We start from the raw sequence: 26,347 nt of genomic DNA on the forward strand, positions 1-26,347 counted from the left end.
GAACAATTCTCAAAACTCTATTTCCAAAGAGGCATATGCTCATTAGCAGCAGGAAAGAAGACAGTCCACCCTCTTTCTCTAATGGAGATATCTGGCCAAGGATTTATCAACTGACTTACTGCCCTGTTTCTTTTTTATATAAAAAAGTACTGGAAACCAACAAATAGATACTATTCTGACTATATACTCAGGCACAGCTGAAACAAGGGGATTTTTATTTAAATGCTTAAAACCTTAACAATAATGAGGACTACTCTGAATTTTCTAAGAAATTTATCTTCTCTCGCAGCTACATAATATACTTACAAATACTTTAATGTTCAATTAAGACAACAGCAATATGTTTCATATAACATACCTGATTGTCTCCTGATAAGAAAGGAAAGAAATCTAATCCTGTGAGAAAAAAAATTATTTTAGTTTTGAAAAATAAAACAAAACAAAAAACCCTCCCTAATGCCCCAATACTCTAGAAACCAATACAAATCTTAAATGCTAATTCTAAATTCATTTAGAATTAAAAAGAAGAGCAGAAGCCCACTGTTGGTCTCTCCCATCTCTAGATTACCAAGGCTGAAGTTCAAGCTTTAGCCATGATTTTTGCCCTCCTTGCAACTCCATTTGTGGGATTTGGGTCACTGCCACCCTGCTGGATCGAACATGATCCCTTACACGGACAGAGTACTTTTCACCAATTTTTCTTGACTTCTCTTAACATTTCAAACTACTCTAATGTACTCCTCACAAGCACCTGTGAGGTATGTCATTATGTCTGGCCTCATTTTGTGGGTGAGAAAGTTTTACGTAGAAGGAATACGTAGAAGGAAGTTAAGCAAGCTGTAGCACAGATTTTCTTTTTCTTTCTCAAATTTGTTCACTCGCCACTATCTGTACCAGATTCCAACTCAGAGATCCTCCAGTGGCATGAGGGCGGGGAGAGATGGGAGGGGTGTGACTGCTGGGGTGCTGTGTCACGGAAGGACTGTCTGGTCCTTGGCTGCCATGGAGTCCATGCAAGCTGCTCCTTCTAATTCCCACTCTCGGCCGCATCGCTCAATGTATGATATGGAGAACAAGAAACCCATGTGAATAAAAGGCCTCATTCTGATATCTAAGCTTGGGGGAACGGATAACAAGCAGATGTAGATAAAAATATGACGACACAAATCCTCTGAGGATCCATCCACTGTCTACACTGGAACAGGTTATAACACGAGGATCTGCAAAATGTACAGTCCCTGTGGTTCCTCATGTGGACATCTGGCAGTAGCCTCAGTGAGAAATAGGGCTGCCTTGTCTCAGAGTAGCCACTAACCACATGATGCGGGGACCCAAATTCACTAAGATTAAGTCAAATGAAGAACTGAGTTCTTCAGTCACAACCGCCATGTTTCAAATGCTCCATAACCAGATGTGGCTAGTGGCCACTGTAAATTACATTTCCCTCCTCGCAGAAAGTTCTACTGGACAGAGCTCAAACAGGGTTTTCATAACAATCATTAAGAATCTACTCAACTATTTCAGCTTCCAAGAATCTTTGCCAGTGGCCCCGGATTTTTCTGTAGGGGAGGGGATGGAGGGAATCTTTCACTTTATATTTTTGTATTAAATTCTCTACAGTAAGCACACACAGCTTTTTGGAATAAAAAAGAAAAATGTTCTTAGATGTACAAATTCTTGAATTACAAAGACACAGAACTAATAATTTTTTGATAATGTAAGTGATTATTATCAACCCCAAATACATTGTGCAGCGAGTATACTGACATTTCAAACTACTTTTAAAAAGAATAATCAGGTTCACTGGAACAAAAATTAAAACTTCCCAATGTCTTAATTCAGCATTATTTAAAACATAATACAACACAGTTACCCACAATGCCAGTTGCATTATTAACTGGATTCAGGAAAAAAAAAATAGTTTTCATAAATATCAAATTGCAAAGCAACATATTGAAAGTCATCCAAAAACAACTTGTAGATCAGTGAAGGTCACAAAACCTTGAGATCCTTGTACTAGCCTCACCGCTGGTAGTAAAACATTGGCTACTAATGAAGGTACAAACAAGGAACTGGGTCTGTATTTATTTACGACCACCGTGTTAATTTCTCTCAGTTCACCAGGCCCAAGCCCCTGTTTTTTCAATCTTTCCATTCTTCCCTAGACTCACCCGGAGGAAGTCTATGTAGATCAAAGGCATTCATAATGCTATGTGACAATACAGAAGAACCAGTGACTCACCTTGTAGGTCATAAGGCATGGGTGTCATGTGGAAAGGATGCCTGTAGTCCTGGATGAGGGATGTATTAATGTAGCTTGTGTCTACAGCAGGGAGGCTTGGGGTGCGGGACACTGGAGATGCTTGATGTGGAAGACTTAATATGCTAGAAGGAAAGGTTCGCATAATTTTCATGAGTCAGTTGAACTTTTAATTTTAACAAGGGGACCGCATCTTGCAAAATGAGTCCTAGCTTTTGTGCTGAAAATAAAAAGACAAGCAAAGCAATATATAATTTAAACTATCATAATTATTCGGAAATAATCTGTATATAGAGTAGCACTTTGCAGGGGCTATAGGGAGAAATGGATGGGTAAACGATATATCCAACATTCATAAGTCACATGCTGTCTCATCTACCTTTTGGAATGCAGGGGGAAGGCATGGCTGAGCCACTTCAGCGAGATATGAGTGAAAGATATCTATAGCAGCCAAAATTTGGAAACCTTTTAAAAATAAGCACTGGAATGCTGTCTAGTCAAAAGTATAGGTATGTCCTCACAAAGAAAACACACACAGACAAGCCTGGGAAATGGCAGCAATCTGAGCAGTGGCGCTAACAGCTGGCCCCCACACTTGTAATCTTTATGAGAACAGAAACACGGTACTGTTTATCTTGGTATTCCCAATGCCCCGCACACTTGTCGGCACACTGTTTGCATACAAAGCCTGCTGAACGAAAGGAGGCAGCAAGACAAGAAGATGTGCTCCAAAGTGAACAGGTGGTGGATAGGTTTTAAAGGGAGAATAGTATAATGGGGGGGGGGGGGAGAACGGGACAAAAAAAAAGGGATTCTGGAAGAAAAAAGTGAAATGTTTAAGTAGCTGAGAAATTAAATCTTTTTTTCCTTACAAAAAATTAATTAAAAAAGCAAAATGGAGGGAAAAAGATGAAAAAGACAAGAAAGAACTGAAATGATCTTAAAAAGAAAAAGAATTCTAATAGTTCTGAGTGCAAACATGAGGGTCATGTGCTATCCCAATCATCCAAGAGGCTAACAGGCATATAAGTCATAGAAAATAAAGAACAAAGAAGGTATAAAGAGGCTATTTTTTTGCTTTTAAAACTTCATATAAAGTACTTGGGTGTGGAGATTCAATTTCGATGGTGCAATGCAAGTTCAGAATATTTCAAAAGATGCCAAGGTTGGATTTCCAGGAATAGAGTTCTAGTTATGACCATCCGCCACATTTTCATGAATGGGATATGAAACATAAAATATACTCTCTTCTGCCTCATAAAAAATGTTGTGTCTAATGGAAACTTAATTAAACCTCTTACATCTATAAAAAGTACCATTTTCCATTAGCTGTCTCCTCTGACAGTGCCTAAGGGATTATAAGACAGAAGAAAGCAGTTGAAATGCTAGCCTTTGAAAATATCTTGGTATACCAAACAGCAAAGGAAATTTCTGGATGAATACTAAACACTCACTGGCTGAAGACAGCAAAATGTTTTACATTTACTGACGTTTACCTCTAATTCCTGGCTGGCTCCTTTTCTTTCAATTTTGTGATATTATTCTGAAGATGCATTTCCACCTGTACACTGCACAATAACAAATACAATATGCCTAGGGTTGAGGTTTTTATTTATTGGCTAGTCATTATTGTAAAATGGCCACGAATGCTGAATATGGCATTATTCTTCTAAAAATGCCATAAACTTGCAGGTTGCTTGTTTTTATCCGAAAACAGAGAAAGGTCTGGCATTGGTAAATACTTTATCTGGGTTTAATTGGTCACTGGTAAGCTCAGGAAGCAGTTAATGCACCTAATGTAATTTTCCAAACATAATAAACACAACTAGTTTTGGAAAAACAGCAAAGCAAATGTCCAAAGAATTGAAATACCAGATTTCTAAAACACTCCAAAAAGTTTCCTTTAAGGAAAAATGTATAGTCAGAGAGCAAAATTATTGCATAGTTTACATATATATGTGACTACTATAAATATTCTACAGAGTAGAAGCAACTTACATATATAATGGTGCATTTAATCCATCAGGTATACACCCAGAGGTTTATGAAATACCTTTTAACGTTACAATTATGGTATTTAAAAAAATAATATGGTAATATGTACTTGGTCATAATAAGACTTGATATTAAATATAAAATATCTTGGGATCAAGATTCTACAGATATTTGTTCTAACTATACCGACTTCTGGCAATTTGACATTTTTTTCCCTCCCACTCAGATTTATAAAATAAGTTGGTGTAAAAACAAGGTCAGGTTTGTTGGGTAACAGGCATCCAGGTAGGCTTTCATCAGACGTAAATCTTCATAAGGTAGGATTTAAAGTGGAATTAGTGTTTAGATATTCGTGTTTTATTTTTTACATAGAATAATGATACTGCTATTAATGTCTTTATTTCTGTCTGACGCGTGCTGATAAGCTACTCTGGAGTGAAAATACTAACCTGTGTAACAGGTTTGATTGTATTATGAAGATTCCTGAAATAGTCAGTTTCTAACAAGCAAGTTACCTTTATCATAATTATGCTCTTATTTTACTGCTGCAACTTCTACCTTTCAAGTAACTACAACTATTACCAAACAGAAAATCTTTTATCTCATCAAACAGTATCAAACCTGACAATGATTTGACTCCATGCATGGGAATGCCTGCCCTTGGTCTGGTGTTAACTTTCCCTCTGGAACCCTGAAATTTTGCAACAATGCCTTCTCTCACTTAACATTCTTTCTTCAGGCACTAGTGTTTGCTGGAAGGAGATTATTTGACTAGCTCCTGCTCAGTTACAACAGGCCACATCATTCTCCCGATATATACCTAAAAGGGGGCACGCCTATTTCTAGACTTCTCTTTGGTGTGCTACAACTGTGCCTCAGCAAAACATGAAGTCTTCTTGTTGAGAATCTCCGACCTGTCTCACGAGGCAGTCCATTTAAAGAGCACAGCTCCTTGTCTTACCATCCTCTACAAAATGTGAAACTCTTGAAAGTTAGGACTGTGCTCACCCATTTTATTATCACCCAGGTTAGGCACAGGGTGTTTTACATAAAGCAAATAACAGTATTTGCTAAAGAGAACTGAAGCATAACCAAGGTACTGATAGGGGACTAATGGGAACTATGGGAAATGAGTCTGCAAAACAGAAAGCATTGGCACTGCAATTTTAGTCTCTGGCTTCTTTCACTGCCCACCTTACACACTCTGAGGCAGCTTTAATGCATTCCTCTGGGCCTCCTCTGCTTTCTACTTGAAATACTCAACCTAGGATTAACCTTAAAGCACACATTGCATAAATGTTCTCAATCCTACGAGCAGCATTAAGATCACCTAAGAACGGATGAGAGATGCGAGTTTTCTCAGTCCCAACTCCTGAATCAGATGTGTGGGAATAGGGGAGCAATGTGTGTTTTAATGAGTGCTCTGGGTGATTCTGCCAGACACCAAAGTTTAAGAACCAATGTTCGAGAATTATCTTCTGGTATGATAAATACTGCGTCCAAGGGACTCCTTTAACGCATTGTCCCAGCCCCTCAAATACATCACACACCTGGGGAAACTCCAACCTATTCTCTGATTACTAAGTTTCACAATCATGCATAATCATTTCATTTGGCTGATCTTTTATTTCATTATTATTTTTTAATGTTTATTTTGGAGAGAGAGAAAGAGAGTGAGCGAGTGTGAGTGGGGAGGGACAGAGAGAGAGGGGAACAGAAGATCTGAAGCGGGCTCTGAGCTGACAGCAGCAAGCCTGATGTGAGGCTTGAACCCACAAACCGTGAGATCATGACCTGAGCCGAAGTCGGACACTCGACCAACTAAGCCACCCAGGAGCCCCTACTGGCAGATTTTTTTAAACTGTATTTGCAAAATTAACTTTCCCAATGACTTGTTAAGGTCTCAGTTACTTACCCTTTATTATTTAGTGGTGATGTGGGAGACAGGGAAGGACAGGTCCTCTTGGCAGAAGGCTCTTCCTCCTCTTCATCAGATGAACTGTCTATGGTTAAATCAATCACCTCCACTTTCTTATTTTTATTTGAGGACGGGTGGTGAGAAGCCACCTGATGCTCCAATGTGGAGCTCAAGCATCCTGTGTAGGAATGAGTAAAACACAAGGTAAAAAAGACCCATGACGACACGTCTCTTTTTTCCTCAGTATGTCTATGGGTTAGTTTATCAGTTACAGTTTAGACTTACAATATTGTTAGGGGCAGAGAGTAGAATAGAAAACCAACAGTGGCTCTGTTCCCCTAAGCTTAAAACTACTATTGATTATTGGTTGTTAAAAGTTTTTTGTTTCTAATTTTTTTTATTATTTTTTGAGAGAGAGAGAGAGACACACACACACACACAGAGTACAGGAGAGGGAGGGGCAGAAAGAGAGGCAGACACAGAACTCGAAGCAGGCTCTAGGCTCCGAGCTGTCAGCACAGAGCTGGGTGCAGGGCCCGAACCCACAAACCATGAGATCATGACCTGAAGATCATGACCTGATCTTGAGCTGAAGTCCATGCTCAACCAACTGAGCCACCCAGGTGCCCACCCCCCCTTTGCTTAAAAGCAAAAAAAACAAAAACAAAAAAACAATTCTGAATTAGGGCAAACAATCAAAATGTATGTCTACTTCAACATAAAAGCAGTTTGAGGGTAAAGACCATATATTACATATGTACCTAGGATACTTAGGAAATGTATGGTTAACACTTTTTAAATGTCATAGCATCCTTCCAGCAAAAACATACTAAAAACCAGAAAAATAACATAAATGGAAAAGAAACATTCACTAATCTTTACCAAACCTCTTAAAATTTTTAAATGATACCATTTCAAAAGTATGACCTTACAAATGACTTATTTGTTACTTTGAAATCTTACACCAGAAAAATTTTAAAGCTAGCAAAGTGAATTTAAAAGGAGTTTTACTACTTCTGAACATTTAATCAATAATTTAATAGAGTTATTGAGCTACCCATAAACTGCTGAGTTTTTCGGAAATGTGTACTTTTTTAAAAAACTTATTTTTTTCCAGTAATCTCTACATCCAACATGAGGTTCAAGCTCACAACCCCAAAATCAAGAGTCGCATGCTCTACCAACTGAGTCAGCCAGGCACCCCCAGAAATATATACATTTTAATAGTAAAAATCAAGGCTACACAATAACAGGGAGACTGCCCCACCCTTCTGGAAAACCAGCACTCACCATCAACTCCATTATAAGAGGCAGAAACTTCCTGTACTTCCTTTTTGGATCTCATAGGTGCCCAAGAGCCATCCTCCTTAAACTGTATTTCATCACAGTCTGTACAGTACTTTAGGATTTCCATAAACAAGCTATAAAAAGCAATTGGTCCTTTGAATATCACATTCTAAATGAAAACAGACTAGAAGTATTACTGTTCAAAAAACATTCAGACCTCCTATATTTTGTACAAGTATAAATGAGAAAGGAGAAAGAAGAAAGCAGAACAGATAAGTTATATTTGTTCTCAAATTTTAGGGCTAAATAGGAATATAGTTACTTAAATTATGGTACCTTATATGAGCAAATATTATGTAACTATGAAAAATGAAGTTTTCAAACATTTTTAATAATAGGGGGAAATACATACAGAAAGTGGGAAGAGGCCAAGAAAATAAAATTCTTCATTTTAAAAATAAAATTCTGTGTGTGAGTGGTATATAAACAGCAGTTATTTCTGACTGGTGATATTATGAGTAGTTCTATTTCTCCTTTATATTCTTGTGCATAGTCCAAAGTATCTACAATAAGCATATCTTATTTGATAAACTGAAGCCATACATACAAAAAATATGTACTGAATGTTAAGTCTCCTTGAAAAATAACATGCAGATATTAAGAAATGAGATTTGCAAGACAGTGTATAAAACTGTCAAATTCTGAAATGAAACCAAAGGCTAAAAAATATTAATACTGTAAAATCACAATTACGTGAAAACAAAAATTAGAAAATACACCACAAAACCCTTTCATTTTCCTATGTTTTTCAGGTTTTCTTAAATGTGTGTATAGACATGTGCACATGAGTATATGGTTTTTAAAATAAAAAAAAATCCCAATTGATGGGGGGAGGGGATCTAGAGCTATATAATATACAGAGTTGGTAAAATATCATTCAATTTAGATTTATCAGTGATCACTGTCATTTCTAAAAAATTAAACATAAAACATTTAAGTTACATGTTTACTCTTTTCCCACGTTTGGCCTGACATCTTTCAAGCTCTAGGTTACACTGTATTGCTAAATGTATTCCGCTCCTTATGTTATATCTTCAGGCTCCTATGTTTTCTCAAATGCTGTAGATAAGCTGCCTTAAGTGTCTTGCTAGAGTACAGGAAATATCAAGAAGATCCTTCTTTTCACAATTTATCCTTGTTCAGCGGCAAAAAGGACAAGAAAGGAGTCTAGAGAATAGGGGTGCATTTAGAGAAACACTCCAAGATGTCTGGAAGGACAGAGAAAACACAGGAGTGTTAAAAAAAAAAAAAAAAAAAAAAGATAACTGACTATTGTGATGCCGTAGGCGGACAAGAAAGACAAAGACAAAGACAAGTACTTCAGAGGAAACAGAAACAAAGAAAGCTGCTATTCAGCATGTTGATCAGTTATGAAGCCCTTACAGCCCTTACAGTGGGGAACAGGTATGATGAACCAGGACTGAAGGAGAAAAATCTGCAAAAATACGTTAGCTTCTACTAAAAAAGCCTAATGGGGGTGTGCTGAAATTAGCCAGAGTGTCACAGTCCTGCCATTCCTTCTCTAATATGGCCTACATGGCTGGGACAGATGGGACTCATGTTAGGAAAAGGTGTAAGCATACCCTGCTTACAGCCAGTGCTACTTTAAATGGTAAAAGTCAGGAGAGACAGACGGTAAAGCATACACTTCCCAAACGGAGGACATCAAGTTAAAAGGGAAAAATGCTCACAATATTAATTACTTACTTTGAAAAGTATTAATTTCGAGAATCATGGAAATTCTAAAAACGTACTACTTAGAAAACACTACCTGCAGAATTTTCATCCTAAACCTGATAGATCACAAATTCAGATAATAGATGGTCATTCCAAGGCATAAGGAAACACTTTAAATCGACATACCCATCAATAATAAGGTGTTCATACGGAGCCTTCTTATCACAGACAGGACAAACCCAGGTTGGTTTTTTCTCATTCATCTGAATGTAAAGAGTTGCATCAAAACACTGTAGATGAGAACACGTTAGGGCCCGACATGGAATTGTCAGCCGCATTTTACCAAGCTTGAAAAGAGAGAGACAAAAGCAAATATTAGACAATGGTCATTCAATTTAAGTTTTGATAAAAATCTCCTGAAACGCAATGTGTATGTATTCTGACTTAAAGCACATTGTATTTACTTTTCATCAATATGAAAGAACATTAAATACATTTCCTATGAACCCTACATATTAAAAAAATTATAGGATTTCTTTAGATATTAAACACAGTGACTCTGGAAAGTCTACAGGGGCACCTGGGTGGCTCAGCTGGTTAAGCGTCCGACTTTGGCTCAAGTCGAGGTCTCACGGTTCATGAGTTTGAGTCCCGTGTCAGGCTCTATGCTGACAGTTCAGAGCCTGGAGCCTGCATCAGATTCTGTGTCTCCCTCTCTCTCTGACCCTCCACAACTCACAGTCTGTGTCTCTCTCTCTCTCTCTCTCAAAAATAAATAAACATTAAAAAAATAAAATAAAATAAAGTCTACATCAAGGGTTATTCCACCTCACATCCATAGCTCACAGATTAGCTTTTGGGGGAAAGAACCATGAACCCCTTAAAATTATATGCCAAATTCTGTAAGGGTGTGCATTTTTCCAAAAAGAGCGCTGTCACCAAATTCTCAGAGTAGTCCCTCATCTAAAAAAGTTATAAACCACTTTACAAAGGATTTGAGGAAATGAAAAAAGAATGTCACATTAAATACTGCAAGATAACAGATGTGAAGACATTCAACCTGATCTCTGAATGAGATCCCTAGGATGTCTGGCATAGTTGCCAAACGGCAGCTCTGAGAAGGAAGTCGAGTGTGTGCACTCTCTGTACTTCTCCCCTCCCTGGGCATTATCACACACTATTCGGCAAACATCCCTAGACCTAGCATCTCCACCATGTTATGAGACTTCCTCTTCTCGCCTTAAGCTGAGGTTAAATAGCCTGCCTATGAAAAATGAAACCTACTTCATCCGGTCCCTGAGATGGTAGCTTGCGCCCCGGGCACAGAAGCTGCACTGCGAGCTGCCGTATCACGACTCCTTTCCTGGAGGCCACATCGCACGGTGCAGCTGGGTTGCCACCGTTCCCTGCCCCCCTGCCCAAAGGCTACAATGGCTATACAGTATGAAAGTTATCTACTTTCAATAACCACACTGTTTGCGAACCAGGAAAAGATTCTGGACATAATCTGCAAGCTTGAAAAATATAAAGGCTTGAAAAGGGTAGGAGTTAAATGCGGAAAAAAAGAGGAAAAGAGTTTTGGCTCAGAAGAATTTCAGGAAAATGTGCAATTTCCTAGTCTACCAAGGAAATTAACTGTCATTTGTGGTCCTAAATTATTGTTCTGGTACCAATGATTTACTGTGCCTCTAGGAAAGGCACTTAACCTTTCTGGGCCTCTTTTTCTATCTCCAAAGCAACACTGCTTCCTCCTCACTTCAACAGGATGTAGTGATCGAGAACAAAACAGGACCCAGAATGTGCCATAAACTTGTGAGAAGGGAGTAGCGCCAGCTCCGTGTCAGAAGCATGGACAGGGGAGACACAGAGAAAACTGATAGCTCCTTTCTCTGGGTGCCCACCCCACCCTGTGCGTGATAATGTACTATCTGTTTATGTATCTGTCGCCTTCTACCAGAAATACACCCGACTCAGTTCCTCATCCCTGGCACCTGGAAATGTGCTATATACAGCAGGAAGACGGTCGTGTGTGTGGACACTTAAGGCTTTGTGCTCACTGAGCAGCTCTGGAAGGGAGCACTCATGGAGAGTGTGAGGCCCTACACAGCACTTTATGAGCCTGGCCCGAGTACGAATTCTGGAGTTAGACTACCTAGGTTTGAATCCTGGCCACGCTAGGTAGTGTGTGAATCCTGAGTGTCATTTAGTCTCCCTGAGCCTCAGCTTTGTAAAATGGGGATAAAAATACCATCTACATCTTAAGACTGTGGGATTTAAACTGTATTTACTGTATGCTGCCGGACACATAGTAAGTGCTCAGTATATGTTCCCCCATTACAATAAAACTACAGAACCACTATTTGCTTCCAATTACTTTGTCAGCTAGTGGGAGACACACCCCCATTTCAGCTCAGTACTTCTTCCATTCTGCGCTCACATAAGATTAGGCAACTCATTACTCCTTTCTACTCTTCGATTCAATTTTTATGATTTGATTTACACAAAAGCACCTGATAAAAAGGCCAAAAAGGACAAACTAGTTCTTATAACAGAAGAATACCTATTTGCTGTTAGCTAAGACATGCTGCATTAGTCTAGAAACATTTTCCAAAGAACAATCTGGATGGTGATGCTAAATTAATTTTTTATATCTTAAAGCACACCTTAACTTACCTGTGAAATACAAATTCCTACCGCTTAAATACTAAGTAGAGAAATCACAGACTTGAAAATCCTAGACAAATAAAGTAATTGTGGATAAAGTCCATGTAGTACAGAACTAGTGAGCCACTTCTGATAGTTTATGAAGACAATGGATGCGAAGGAAGAAGACTATTTTCAGAATGCAAGCCACACAGCCACAGAACTTATACTCTGAAAAGCAGTTAACTCTCTAAACAATCGTCTCACATGCCTCCCTCCCCCTTCATAATCCTCACTTGGTCAGCTCACCTTTTTGGTGAGAGGGTAACTCTCAAGCCCTTATGATCAGCCACACTGACAAGTTTATCTACAGGATTTTTAAGGAACACTGCTAAGTGAATGCTGCAGGAAACACATTTATAAATGGGGACAGAAAAAGAAAAGTTCCCTTGCAAATGCACTGTTGATTAGCTGTCACAAAACGCTTTGCTTCAAAGAATCACGAAGTAACTGTTATGTGGTAATACTCCCCATACTTCTGATTTTGAAAACAATCTCTAAATCCTAAATATTTATCTACAAATGGACACTGACTTCTCTAACATGGTATTAGGAGAAAAGCAGGGCTTTAAACATCTTCATCTCATAATTACAAATTCCCCTTTGTCCTTCATAGGACATTGGATATTTGCATCATTTGCAAATAAACACTCTGTACGCAACCCCCAAACAAGTTTTCCAATGCCACTAGCCCTACTATAATATATAATTGTACTACTTAGTAACTGATGGCGCTGTAAGAGAAAATACCCTATATCCTAGAGATGTTCAAGCTAGCTTATGTCCAAAGGACCTTAGAGAGTCAATAATATGTATTTTTAAATCTGGTAAAAAGAAAGGAATAGTGATATCAAGAATAATTTCACTTTTTCTTCATCGTCATCATTTCATAAATTCCCAAGGAGTTTATTTTTTTCTTTTATCAACTCCAAGTCATTTGTATTGAAGTTCATAGGTCTGGGGAATATCTTACAAAGTAGGTTCTCAAACATTCTTCCAGCTGTATTTTTAATAAATCAGAACTAAAAAATTCCCAAAGAACAAAAACATTTCTAATTATTTTCATTGCCTTTAGCTAAATGTTCACAAACAACAGAAACTCATTTATTTTGAGCTGTGTATATCACAACAAGGGCAATTCAAATGCACAGTCAGACATCATATTTACATATTTCAAAGGGAACAAATCTTTTTTATTATTCTATAAATTTGATATATAGATGAGTTGTCATTACTAAGTTTTACTTTTTAGAATAAAAACATACCTAAAATATACTGCCTTAATGTTCCAGAATAATTGTAAAGGGATGTTCCCTTTAGCCAAACAGAAATCCATAAAAGTATTATAATTATGGATTATATATACATATTTTTCTGTATCCTGAATTTTAAAAGCAGATGTCAATTTAAAATGAACTGCTAAAACTGTTGAAACTAAAAAGGGAAGAAACGGTGGTGATATGGAAAGAAAAATTAAAAGCTGGTGCACTAAATTAAGAGGTGCAAGTGGCAAAACATGATTAACATTTTCTAATAATATAGAGATCACCTGAACTATAACATTTAGAACTAGTTCTATAAGTAAAAACATCAAGATTTATATTACAGTGCTTATTTATGTGAATAAATGCTTCATCTAATGATATAAACATCATATATATTAGAACAACTGTAAACGCTTTTAAAAGGAGACTGCAGAAAAACAAGACTTCTTCCAGTGATTTAAATGGGAAATGAAGCTTCTGCACTTTTCTAAATTTCTCATAGTCTCTAACCTGGTATTCTGTAATGAAATGGGATGACAAGAAAACACATGGAGGGGGAAAATAGATAAATTGGGGCTTGGGGGAAGGAGGGGAGGATAAGCAGGTACCTTTTTTTGTTTGTTTTTAATCTTTGTCTTCTTCCTACCTTCCACTCACTTGGTTTGTGAGCCATTTTCCTAAATGTTAAAAAATGCCAGCTTCCTTTACACCATAGTCTATTGTAACATTTACCTAGTTACTTAAGAATCCACCCCATGACTCCGCAGCCTATATTTTTTTACTGTGGTAAAGCATGTAACATTAAATTTAACACTATAACCATTTCTAAGCATGCAATTCAGTAGTGTTAAGTATATTCACATTGTTGTGCAAGAGATGTCTAGAACTTTTTCGTCTTAAACACCGAAATTCTATAACCACTGATTCCTCCTCCCCTCAGCCCTTGGCAATCACCTTTCTATTTCCTGTTTCTATGATTTTGACTGCTTTAGATACTTCATATGAGTGGAATCATAGAGTATTCCTTTTTTTGTGACTGGCTTATTTGCTTATCAGAATGATTTAGAGTTTCATCCACGTTGTAGCACATGACATGGTTTTCTTCTTTTTAAATGCCACATAATATTCCGTTGTATGTATATACCACATTTTCTTTGTCCATTCATCTCTCAATATACAGTTGGATTATAAGAACCTCTTGGCTATTACGAATCATGTTGTAATGAACATGGGTGTGCAAATTACCTCTTCGAGATCCTGCTTTAAGTTCTTTTGGATATATACCCAGAAAAGGAATTGCTGGACCATGGGGTAATCTTATTTTTCATTTTTTCTGAGAAACTTCCATACTGTTTTCCATAAGGGCTGCAGCATTTTACATTCCCACCAACAGTGCGCAAGAGTTCCAGTGCCTCTGCATCCTCACCAACACCTGCTATCTTCTTTTAATAGTGGCCATCCTGATGGGTATGAAGAGATAACTCATGCGGTTTTGATTTGCAATTCCTTAGTGATTAGCAATGTAGTACATCTTTCTATGTGTTTATTGGCCATTTGTAAATCTTCTTTAGAGAACTCTCTATTCAAGTCCTTTGCCCATTTTTAAATCAGGTTGTTTTGTTATTGTTCTTGTTGAGGTATATAAGTGTCTTATATATTCCAGATGTTAACCCCTTATCAGATATATGATTTGCAATGATCTTCCATTCCACAGGTTGTCTTTTCACTCAGTTGTTTTGTTTGTTTTGTTGACATGCAGAAGTTTCTAAAGTTTGGGGTAGCCCGTTTGTCTATTTTTGCTTTTGTTGCCTGTGCTTTTGGTGTTATAGCCAAGAAATCATTGTGAAATTCAATGAAGCTTTTCCCTACATTTTCTTCTAGGAGTTTAAAAGTTCACGGTCTTAGGTTTTAGGTCTTTAATTCATTTTGAGTTATCTTTTGCATATGGTGTAAAGTAAGGGTCCAATTCCTTATTTTTCATATGAATACCCAGTTTTCTCAACACCATTTGTTAAAGAGACTGTCATTTCCTGGCACTCTTGTTGAAAAGGAACTTGGCCCATAAATACAAGAGTTTGTTTCTGAGTTCTCTATTCTGTCCCATTAGTCTACATTGTCTACCTTATGTCCATGCCACACTATCTTAATTACTGTTGCTTTGTAGTATGTTTTGAGATCAGGGAATGTGAGGGTTCAAACTCTGTTTTCATTAAGATATTGCTTTGGCTCCCTGGAGTCCTTTGAGATTCCACAGGAATTTTAAGATTTTCTTTCCATTTTCTGCAAAAAAATGCCATTGAAATTTTTTTTTTTTTTAATGTTTATTTTTGAGAGAGAGAGAGCACGAGTACGAGCAGGGGAGGGTTACAGAGACAGAGGGAGACAGAATCCCAAACAGGCTCTGTGCTGATGGCACAGAGCCTGATATAGGGCTTGCACTCATGAACCATGAGATCACAACCTGAGTCGAAATCAAGAGTCAGACGCTTAACCTAGACACCGCTCTATTGGGATTTTGATAGGATTGCACTGAATCTGTAAATCACTTCGGGTAGAATATTTTAACAATATTCAGCCTCTAATCCATGGACCTGGGATGTCTTTCCATTTACTTATGTCTTCTTTAGTTTCTTTCAGCAATGTTTCATAGTTCTCAGTGTACAAGTCTTTTGTTTCCATGGTTAAGGTTCTTCCTGAGTATTTTATTCTTTTTGATGTAATCATAAATGGGACTGTTTTCTTAATTTCCATTTTGGATTGCTGACTGTTAGTATTTAGAAACACAACTAAGATTTTGTATCCTGCTGAATTTGCTTATTAGTTCTACCAGTTTTTTGTGGAATCTTTAGGGTTTTCTATACAATAGATCATGTCATCTATGAACAGAGATGATTTTACTTCCTTTCCAATTTATATGTTTTATTTCTTTTTCTTGTGTAATTGCTCTGGCTAGAATTTCCAGTACTGTGTTGAACAGCAGCGATGAGGGTGAGCATTCTTGTTCCTGATCTTAGGGGAAGAACCTTCAGTCATTCTGTGCTGAGTACCATGTTCACTGTGGGCTTTTCAGGTACAGCTTTTATTATGTTGAAAAGGCTTCCTTCTATTCCTGGGTGGCCGAGTGGTTTTAGGAGGAAAGGGTATTGAAATGCTTTTCTGCATTAAGATAATCATGTGGTTCTTGTCCTTCATTTTGGTAATGTAGCATATCACATTGATTCATTTTTGTATGCTGACCCATCTTTACATTCCAGCTACAGATCCTACTTGGTCATGGTGTGTGATTTTTTTTAATGTGTCTGGTTTTGGGATCAGGGTAATGTTGACTTCAGAGGATGAGTTCGGGAGTATTCTCTCCTCTTCAATTCTTTGGAAAAGTTTAAAAAGGATTGGTGTTATCTCTAAACGTTTGGTAGGATTCTCTGGTGAGGGCACTGGGGTGCTGGACTTTTTTCTCTGTTGGGAGATTTTTGATTGGTGCTTCAATTGCTTCACTAGGTATAGGTTCAGGTTTCTTATGTCTTCATGATTCAGTCTTGGTAGGTTGTATGTTTCTAGGATTTATCTATTTAAGTTATCCAGTCTGTTGGAATATAATTGTTCATAGTAGTTTGTTACAATCCTTTTTATTTCTGTCATATTAGATCATCAGTTGTAGTATCTTCTCTTTCATTTCTCATTTTAGCTACTGGAGTCTCCTCTCTTTTTGCTTGGTCTAACTAAGGGTTTGACAATTTTGTTGATTGTTTTGAAAAACCAACTCTCAGTCTCATTGGTTTTTTTTTTCCTATTGTTTTTCTATTCTCTGTTTCATTTATCTCTCTGCAAATCTTGGTTATTTCCTTCCTTCTGCTGACTTTGGGTTTAGTTTTTTTTTTTTTTTTCTTTTCTTTTTCTAGTATCTTGAGGCATAATGTTAGGTTGTTGTTTGAGATCTTTCCTCTTTTAACGTAAGTATTAACTACTATAAACTTCCCTCTTCCTGCTGCTTTTGCTGCATCCCATAAGTTTTGGTATATTTTGTTTTTATTCTCATTTGTCTCCTGATTATTTGTGACTTCTTCTTTGACACGTTGGTTGTTTAAGAGTGTGTTGTTTAATTTCCATCTATTTGTGGATTTTCATGTTTTCCTTCTGCTACTGATTTCTAGTTTCATCCCACTGTGGTCAGAAGATACTTTGTATGACTTAAACTTGTTAAGGCTTGTTTTGTGCCCTAACACGTGATCTACCTTGAAGAATGTTCCAACTGCACTTAAGAAGATTATGTAATCTACTGTTGTTGGACCTACTTTGTAAGGTCCAATTGGTCTATAATGTTTAAGTCCTCTGCCTCCTTAGTGACTTTCTGGCTGGTTATTTTACTTATAACTGAAAGTGGGGTATCAAGTTTTCTGCTATTATTGTGTTGCTTTCTAGTTCTCCCTTTAGCTCTGTCAGCAATTACATCATGTATTTGGGAAATAATTTTAATAATAATATAAAAAGGCTGGAGTCAAAACAATTTGCCTAAGAAAGACTAGATATAATAAGGAATAAAAAGGTAGAAGGATATATGCCAAATGATAGGATTTGGTGGGTTTTATTAACTCCACTGTATTTCTGTAATTTTACAAAAGCTTAATAATGAAGATGGGTTCCCTTAGCAATAATTATAAGGCAAAAAGTTTTTTAAGAGCTACATCAAATATAGTATTATAAATGAATTCAAGAGCTAATGACTTTTTCATCTTGTGTTTGAGATTTTATAAATTATAAAAGACTAAGATGTAGGACAAATAACATTTAATTTGTTTCAATTCTTTGTTTATTTAAGAATACAATAACTTCATCTTTGTCTTAGATTAGTCGGATTTCAATATTCAAAGCTTTCAATATCAAGTCTGCCTGAATAATCCAGGCAAATCAGGAAACAGCTGTGTCCTCTTAGTCTTCACACTTTCTCCCTAATTTAGGTATGATTAATTTGATTAATTATAAAAAGGTAATTAAAATGTCAAAGTAATTTACTCCTAGTTTTTCACATATTTTTGTATGAAAACCACATTCAATTACCACTCCTACAACTGGTGGGCCTAACATCAAACTAGTTAAGCAATAAAGCTTTGTGAGAAAATGTTCACTTATTTATTTTGAGAGAGAAAGAGAGTGCACAAGTGGAGGAAGATCAGAGAGAGAGAGAGGGAGGGAGGAAGGGAGAGAGAGAGTAAGAGAAAGAGAGAATCCCAGGCAGGCTCCATGCTATCAGCGCAGAGCCCAACATGGGTCTCAATCTCATGAATCATGAGATCATGACCTGAGCCGAAATCAAGAGTTGGACATTTAACCGACTGAACCACCCAGGTGCCCCCAAGAAATAAATCTTATCACATCTTTGGGGGAAACTTTTTCACTACACGTTTAATCATCCTGGTATGCTTTGGGCCTTATTTATATTCATTTTGTACAAATGATTTTGACCTCATTTTCTGGTTTAAAAATATTTCTGTTTTTTCATGCATAATCAATGCAGTTATTCAAGCTAAACAGAATAGTTTTTAATCGGTGGATTCTTACGACGTAGACATTGTTGGCAAAATGGTTAAACTTAATGTGTGAGTAAGTCATGGCTAGATTTCTATTCGAAAGGATATTATTTTTAAAAATGTAATTTTAGGAGTGCCTGGATGGTTCAGTCAGTTAAGCATCCGACTCGATTTCGGCTCTGGTCATGATCTCACTGTGAGTTCGGAGCCCCACGTCAGGTTCCTTGCTAACAGTGCAGAGTCTGCTTGGGATTCTCTCTCTCCCTCTCTCTCCACTTCTTATCTGCTTGTTCACTCACTCTCTCAAAATAAATTAAAACAAACATTAAAAAATGCAATTTTAATAAATACACCAAGATAATACATATTCCTTATTTGAACACTTTACACTTGAGTCTGAGAGACAATCATGAGTCACAAGCAATATTTAAATATATCTTACTAAGAGTAGAAAATTTTTATAGACTTAAAAATTTGGTTAGATTCCAAATCCTGTGACTAAATAATAATGTCTTTCTACTTTTCAGAAACTGTGACAAAGGTGGGCATATTTCAAAAGTAAAACATAATACTGCAAATACCAGGAATACTTCATGAAAGGAGAAAAATGTATGTTGAATCTTCTGAAAGGCAAATATTAGTTTAACACTTACTGGACATAGTAGAGAAACCCTTAGGCTGGTTGTAGCTATTTCACTGTCTGGATCCGCAGTCAATTTCTCTTTAACTGACATTCATTGAAGAGAAAACAAACAAACAGAACATGTTGATTAAAGATACATCAGTGGAGCAACATTAGAAAAAGAATAAGGAACTTAAAATGAGGAAGCTTAAAAAAAATGAACTCAAAAATAATCCGTTCAATTATTTCCAATTAATTGAATGGAAAGATAAAAACAATTACATGGTTTATAACTTCTTCTCATCCATGGAACAAAAACTGCATTGCATTAACATAAAGGAAATCTGTATAGTAAACTGACATATTCAACTGACGGCAGAATCTTTTCCTTTTATAATTCTAAGAAACTGGATAAAGTTGCTCTTTCTTTTAAATTATGACCAATATTATAAGAAATTAATCAATAGTGTAGATAATAGAATTATCAACATTTATAAATTTTTCCAAAGCTCAGATTATAAAATAATTAATACATTTTATACACTATATTAATTATTCTATTTTTCATTATCTATTTTATTTTTCTATTAATTCTATTTTCAAATTATAAAAAAGCTCAATTTCTTTTCTTCCACATAATTATTTGAGTTTTATACTTATTTATCCATAAACTAATTATGCTAATATTTTAGGCAAGTCAATTCTCCTCTCCTTATTTGCTTCTAACAAATAAGAACTCACACACTAGATAATCTCTGGGTCTCTTCAGTTCAAACTTCCTGAGGTTCTTAAGAGATAGGGTACTAGTAATAATGGCTATTCTGCTACTTTCTGTCAGTCTTAAAGGAGTGTAAAGGACCTTTATACTTCTCGCCTGGAATCCTGAGACACATATTTACTTCTGAAAACTTCAATTTGGAACTTTAATTAAATTTCAACATTGAGTTGAGACTGGAAATGCCTAAATGGTAGTACTCCAATAATTTTAGACATTGTTCCACAATGACTCTGAAGTCTGTATGTGTAAGGGGAGGCCCAAGTGGGAGTGGTTGTGTATATAGTCAATTCCAGTTTAGAGCTGTGGCACAACTAAGTGTGACTAGAAAGTTAATATATAGTAGAATTAAGAAAACGGGGAGCAGAAAAGTACTCAGATAAGGAAGAATGATTTCAGAGTAGATGTCTATTGTGCTGATAACCATTTATGAGAATGAAGAGTCCTGCCTTTATTAAACATGGTGATCTTTACAATCTGGATTTTTTTTTTTTTTTTTTGAGATGGTCTACATTTTAGATAGTCTACCTATCTCCATAAATTAGTGAATCTCAACTATGATGCATATTAGAACTACCTATAGAGTTCTGTAACTTATAATTGCTCACTGAGTCAGAATGGGGAAGAGGGACACCAACTGGTTGTTTTTTAAAAGCTCCAGATGTGATTCTGATGCCAAGCTTAAAGGTCATTTCATTTAGTCTGGAAATTCCAAATGTCTGAAATATATATAACTCATAGTCTGCATCCCACACCTGAACAGGCATAAAATCCCCGGGTTTTAGTTTGGGAAATATAGTTATCATATCACTTATGCTATATATCATATGTCAATTATGGAAACTATACCTGTATCGTTATAGACCCAATCTTAGTCAATCCTTTCTTATAAAGATACATTTAACAAACAGTATCTTTTTAAAAGTAACATAAACATGTAAATAGAATTGTAATGTGATTACTGACCATTCCGCATACCTGCAGCACCCTATCACCACCCTACAAACAGCAATGAGAACAATATGGACTTGATCTATTTAAACTTTCACTGAAATGAAGCAGTAACACAGACCATAATATCAACCTTATGCAAAACAGAGTTCAGTGTTTAGTACTTCCCAAAGAAATTGAAACAGGCGAGGCAACCTGAAGTAGTGGTTAAGAATACAGGATCTTAAAAAAAAAAAAAAAAAAAAAAAAAGAAAAGAAAAGAAAAGAAAGAATACAGCCTAACTTAGAATTCAGACTTTAGTCCGGTCATTTAACATTTCTGTGCCTCAGTTGCATCAACTTGTAAATGGTAACAACAGCACTTTATAGCAATGTTCTAAGCATTAAATGAGTTAATACACACAAAATGCTTTAAAATAACCTAATATCACCCTCAATACATATTAGCTACTGCTACTCTTTTTAAAAATGTCATTTGTATTTTCACTTTCTCTAGGAGATGGCAGAGTTTTATGAAATTATTTTAGAATCAGCTTGTCAACTTCTATTAAAAAAAAAGTTTTGCTTTTGCCTTTGCCCTTATAGACTCAATCTTAGTCAATCCTTTCATGTAAAGATACTTTTCAAGATTCTACTAGGATCTTAATTGGACCGAATTTAATGTACAGGTCATTTTGAAGAGAACTGACATCTTTACAATAACAATACTGAATGTTCTGATCCATTAACATGTTATATGTCCCCATTATTCAGGTCTTATTTTAATTTTTCTCAGCATTGTTTTGAAGTTTTCAGAATACAAATATTTTGTGGGACATATTCCTAAGTATTTCATACTTCTGGATGTTACAGTAAACTCTTTGTTTTTTTAATTTCACTTTTCAGTTGTTCAGTGCTAACAGAAATACAACTGATTTATAAATTGTGCATTCTGCAACCTTGCTTAAATTAATATTAGCTCTAGTTGCTTTTTAATAGCTTCTTTAAGTTGTTTTCTACACAGACAATGAAGTCATCTTCAAATAAAGACAATAATTATTTATTCATTTCTAATCTGTTGCTTTATTGTGCTTTTTTTCTTGCTTTACTGTGCTAGCTAGGATCGCAAAGGCAATGCTGAACAAAAATATTAAGAGCTGATACTCTTCCCTTTTTCCCAATCATGGGGGTAAAGCATTCTAATTTCTCACCACTAACTATAATATTAGCTAAAGGCTTTTTGTAAATATTATTTGTTACACTGAGACAGCTCCCTTCTCTTCTATTTTGCTGAGAATTTTATCATGAATAGATACTGAATTTTGACCAAATGTTTCTCCTGCATCAATGGAGATGATCATGTAATTTTTTCTTTTTGTTAAGTTTGCTGAGAAGGTGAATTATACTGATTGATTTTCACATATACTGTATGAACCTAATATTCCTGGGATGAACTCTATTTGGTTAATATAGATTGTCTTTTTAATTTTAGTTGAAGTGTAGTTGACATACCGTATCATAATCTTTTTATATATCGACTTAGAATTGACTTTGCCAACAATTCTGAAAACAAAGTTGGAAGACTATTTGACTTCAAGACTCACTAATCATGACTGTTGTATTGGCATAGGAACAGACATATAGGTCAAGGAAAAATAACAGAGTCCAGAAACATCTATGGTCAAATTGGGTTTTTGAAAGGTGATTAAATGCAGAAAAAGACAGTTTTTTCAAAAATGTTGTTGGAACTGGGTATCTATATGGGGAAAATGAAGCTCTAACCTTACCTTGTATCATATACAAAAATTAATTTAAAAAAAGAATATTTGTGAGCTTAGGTTAGGCAAAGACTTCACAGTATGCAAAAAGCACAAACTATTATATAAAAAGAAATGGGGAAAAGATCTGAACAGCCATTGCACCAAAGAAGCTATACAGATAGCAAATAAGCAGAAGGCATCATTAATCATTAGGAAAACGCAAATTAAAATCACAATGAGATACAACTACACACTGACCAAAACAGCTGAAACGCAAAGCAACCTGACAATACCAAGTGGTAGTGAAGATGCAGAAAAACTTGAAACTGCATACACTGTTGGTGGGAATGCAAAAATGGCATATGCATTTTATAAGAAACTGCCAGTCATATCATGTGACAGCAATCCGAGTCCTAATTACCCAAGAGAAATAAAAACATATGTCCACAAAAGTGGGATATCCATATGGAAAATGTAAACATTTTAGCAGCTTTATTTATGACAGTGCAAAACTAGAAACAACCTAAACGTCCGTCAATTGATAAGTGGATAAACAAATGATGATTCAGGTAAATGGAATACTAAGTAATAAAGAGAAAAAAAAACCTACATGGATGAACCTCAAAAGCCATCATACTAAGTTAAAGAAGTCAGACATAAAAAGGTCCATGCTGCAGACCTTGAGATACCTGACATTTTAGAAAAGACAAAATTACAGAGACAGAAATCACATCAATGGTTATAGGAACTAGGAATAAGGGGCTGAGATGAACTGCAAGGGGCCACAGGGGAACTTTCTGGGATGAAGGACGTTCTATATTTTGATTGTGGCAGTGGTTCATGATTGCATACACCTGTAAAATTCATCAAACTGTACAATTCAAAAGGTGAATTTTTACTTTTGTAAATTATACTTCAATAAAAAAAAACAAAAGAAAAAAGAGAGACAGGAAAGAAAATCATGTTAAATTTAGTCACAGCAAGTAAGGAAAAATAAAATAAGCAAAGTCCTTAAAATGTGAGGGCAAGGAAGGAAAAAATAAATACAGGTTACAATATTTTACCCTGCAACATCAAACAACATGGGGCAAGTCTTCTAGGAATTAAAGTTTTCCTGTGTCACTGTGAGTGCAGTGGTAACAGTATCTTATTATATGACCTATAATGAAGTTATAGCTAGCCACATTAAAATTAATCTTTTTAAAAACCTCTGTTGCCATGACCTATGAGAGTTAGCAACTAGTCGTCACACATGGCTATATTTGAGTTTAAATTAAATATAATTTAAAATTCAGTTCCTCAGTTGCACTGGTCACATTTCAGAACTCAACAGGCACATGTTGCTGGCACCTAACCCATGGGACAGCGCAGATGTACATTTCCATCATCACAGATTTTTCTATTTCTGTTGCTCTAGCTTTTTTTTTTTTAATAAGTTCTATCATTCCTTAATATCAGACTATTTTATAGTAATCCTTTTAGAACTTTAAGGTTGTAAACAACTGAATATATTAAATTCAATACTTTATTTAGGCAAGGAAACAGGCACAGAGACCAAATTTTTATTCTGGATTTCTTTAAATCAGTTTAAAATCTGAGGATCTACTATGTGCTAGGAACTGTGCATGAGGAATTCAAAGATAAATAAGATTAAATTCCTGCCCAGAGAAACTCAGAGTCTAGTTGAGAGCTGAGCTGCTCAGTGGGACCATCTCTAATGTGCTCTAAAAGAAATGCGTTCAGGAAGCTAGCTGAAAGTGAACTCATCTACTCCAGAGGTTCTGAGATGCCTCCTGGAAAAAGTGAAACACAAAGGATAACTGGAGTGAGGCAAAGAACAGGGAAGTTCGGAGGCACAGAGAACAATGCTGGCAAGAGTCGTGCAGAAAAGATAAGAATCCAGCATTTTTGGAATATAAAGTACAAGAAGGGCGAATACAGAGGACACTGGGAAGGGTAAGGGTGAATAGAGAGGACACTGGGAAGCGGTAAGGGTAAATAGAAATGACACTAGGAAGGGTAAGGGTGAACACAGAGAACAGTGGAAAGCGGTAAGCAGGTGCCACGACATGGAAAGTTGCATTTGTCATGCTAACAAAGTTAGAGTTTTTACTCTACCGATGTTACAAAGCCATGGATTGCAAGGGAATGTAAGATTAGGTCTGTACTAATCACTTAGGTCGCTACCAGGAGAAAGATAGGAAGAGGGACCAAGAAAGAAGAGGGATAGATTACTTAAGAATAGATTTTTTAAATAAAGGCAGAATATGAGAGCTTAAATGATAGCAGTGACAGTAGGGAGAGAGAGAAGACAGATTTGGAAAGTATTTAGGCTGGAAGTTTGATAGGATTCAGGGAGTTCAGTTTTAAATACTTGAATTTGGAGGTGGGGGGGCGCCTGGGTGGCTTAGGCGGTGAAGCATCTGACTTCGGCTCGGGTCATGATCTCGCGGTCCCTGAGTTTAGAGTCTGGAGCCTGCTTCAGATTCTGTGTCTCCCCCTCTCTCTGCCCCTCCCCTGCTCACGCGCTGTCTCTCTCTCTCTCTCTCTCTCTCTCTCTCTCTCTCTCTCTCTCTCTCTCAAAAATAAATAAACATTAAAAAAAATTTAAATACTTGAATTTGAGGACCCAAAAGAATGTTTCTGTGAAGGTGGTTAGCTAACTATGCATATCTATATATGAAACTCAGGGGAAGGTCCCAGATGAGATATGTGCTAATTTAAACCACAAGATCAGATGTGATTATATCCAGATAAAGTATGCAGAAAAGTGGGCCAAGGATGACACCCCAGGGAAATGCTTCTCTTAAGCAGGATGCTTCTCTTAAGAGAATCTACTGAAGGTAAGTGATTGAGAAGAAACAGAAGAGAATTTCAAGGATAAAGTGGTTGGTATGAAATGTAGCAAAAATATCTAAGATGAAAACTGAAAAAATAAACTTTAAATGTGGCAATCAGACTGTCACTTGTGACATCTGCAAGAGAAGTTTCAATGGAATGATAGGAGGTTAAAGGGCACACTGGGTTGCAGTGAGGAGGGAGACAGATCAAGTGTAGGCTACTCTTTGAAAAAAGTAGGAGAACGCAACAGGAAGAAGTCAGAACTCTATCTAGATAGAGAATAGTTTGTTTTTATATTTTTTCAACGATGAAAAAGACCTGACAAAGAAGGCTGACAGGAAGAGCTAATAGAGAGGGGTGAGCCAAAGTACAGGACAGAGAACAGATAAATGAGGGAACGAGGTCTCATAATACTGCTTCTGGGCATCTGCACCCAGATGTCTCGCAGACATCTCAAATACCAGTGTAAGCACGCACTCTGATCCCTCCAATCTTCTCCACATTGTTTCCCATTTCAGTAAAGGGCACTACTATGTAATCAGTTTAAGAAGCCTAGAATTCCTCCTTGACTTCTTTTTATTCCCTCCCCACATGTAATCCGTCACCATTGCTACCCTTCAACACTTCTCAAACCATCAATTTCTTTTTTTTGTTAATTTTTTTAATGTTTATTATTTGAGAGAGAGAGACAGAGAGACAGACAGCAAGCAGGGGAAGGACAGAGAGAGA

At 36.4% G+C, this 26,347-nt stretch overlaps 1 protein-coding gene across 6 annotated transcripts in view; it reads right to left on the minus strand.

Annotated features, from left to right (window-relative positions):
* The window catches only part of PIAS1 (protein inhibitor of activated STAT 1), a 125,157-nt gene that overhangs the window by 4,274 nt on the left and 94,536 nt on the right, over positions 1-26,347 (minus strand). For 5 of the 6 annotated variants that reach the window (XM_078448793.2, XM_078448794.2, XM_078448791.2 and 2 more), the window contains exons 8-13: positions 19,344-19,417; positions 9,384-9,544; positions 7,464-7,594; positions 6,171-6,351; positions 2,243-2,385; positions 359-396 (exon numbers count right to left, since the gene is read on the minus strand). In XM_078448793.2, coding sequence (XP_078304919.1) covers positions 359-396; positions 2,243-2,385; positions 6,171-6,351; positions 7,464-7,594; positions 9,384-9,544; positions 19,344-19,417 — 728 coding nt within the window. The remainder of the gene's footprint in view (positions 1-358; positions 397-2,242; positions 2,386-6,170; positions 6,352-7,463; positions 7,595-9,383; positions 9,545-19,343; positions 19,418-26,347) is intronic. The other variant, XM_078448795.1, reaches the window with a different exon arrangement.

Source organism: Panthera onca, chromosome B3 (genome assembly GCF_046562875.1).
Source record: "Panthera onca isolate mPanOnc1 chromosome B3, mPanOnc1 haplotype 2, whole genome shotgun sequence".
Classification (NCBI taxonomy): domain Eukaryota; kingdom Metazoa; phylum Chordata; class Mammalia; order Carnivora; family Felidae; genus Panthera; species Panthera onca.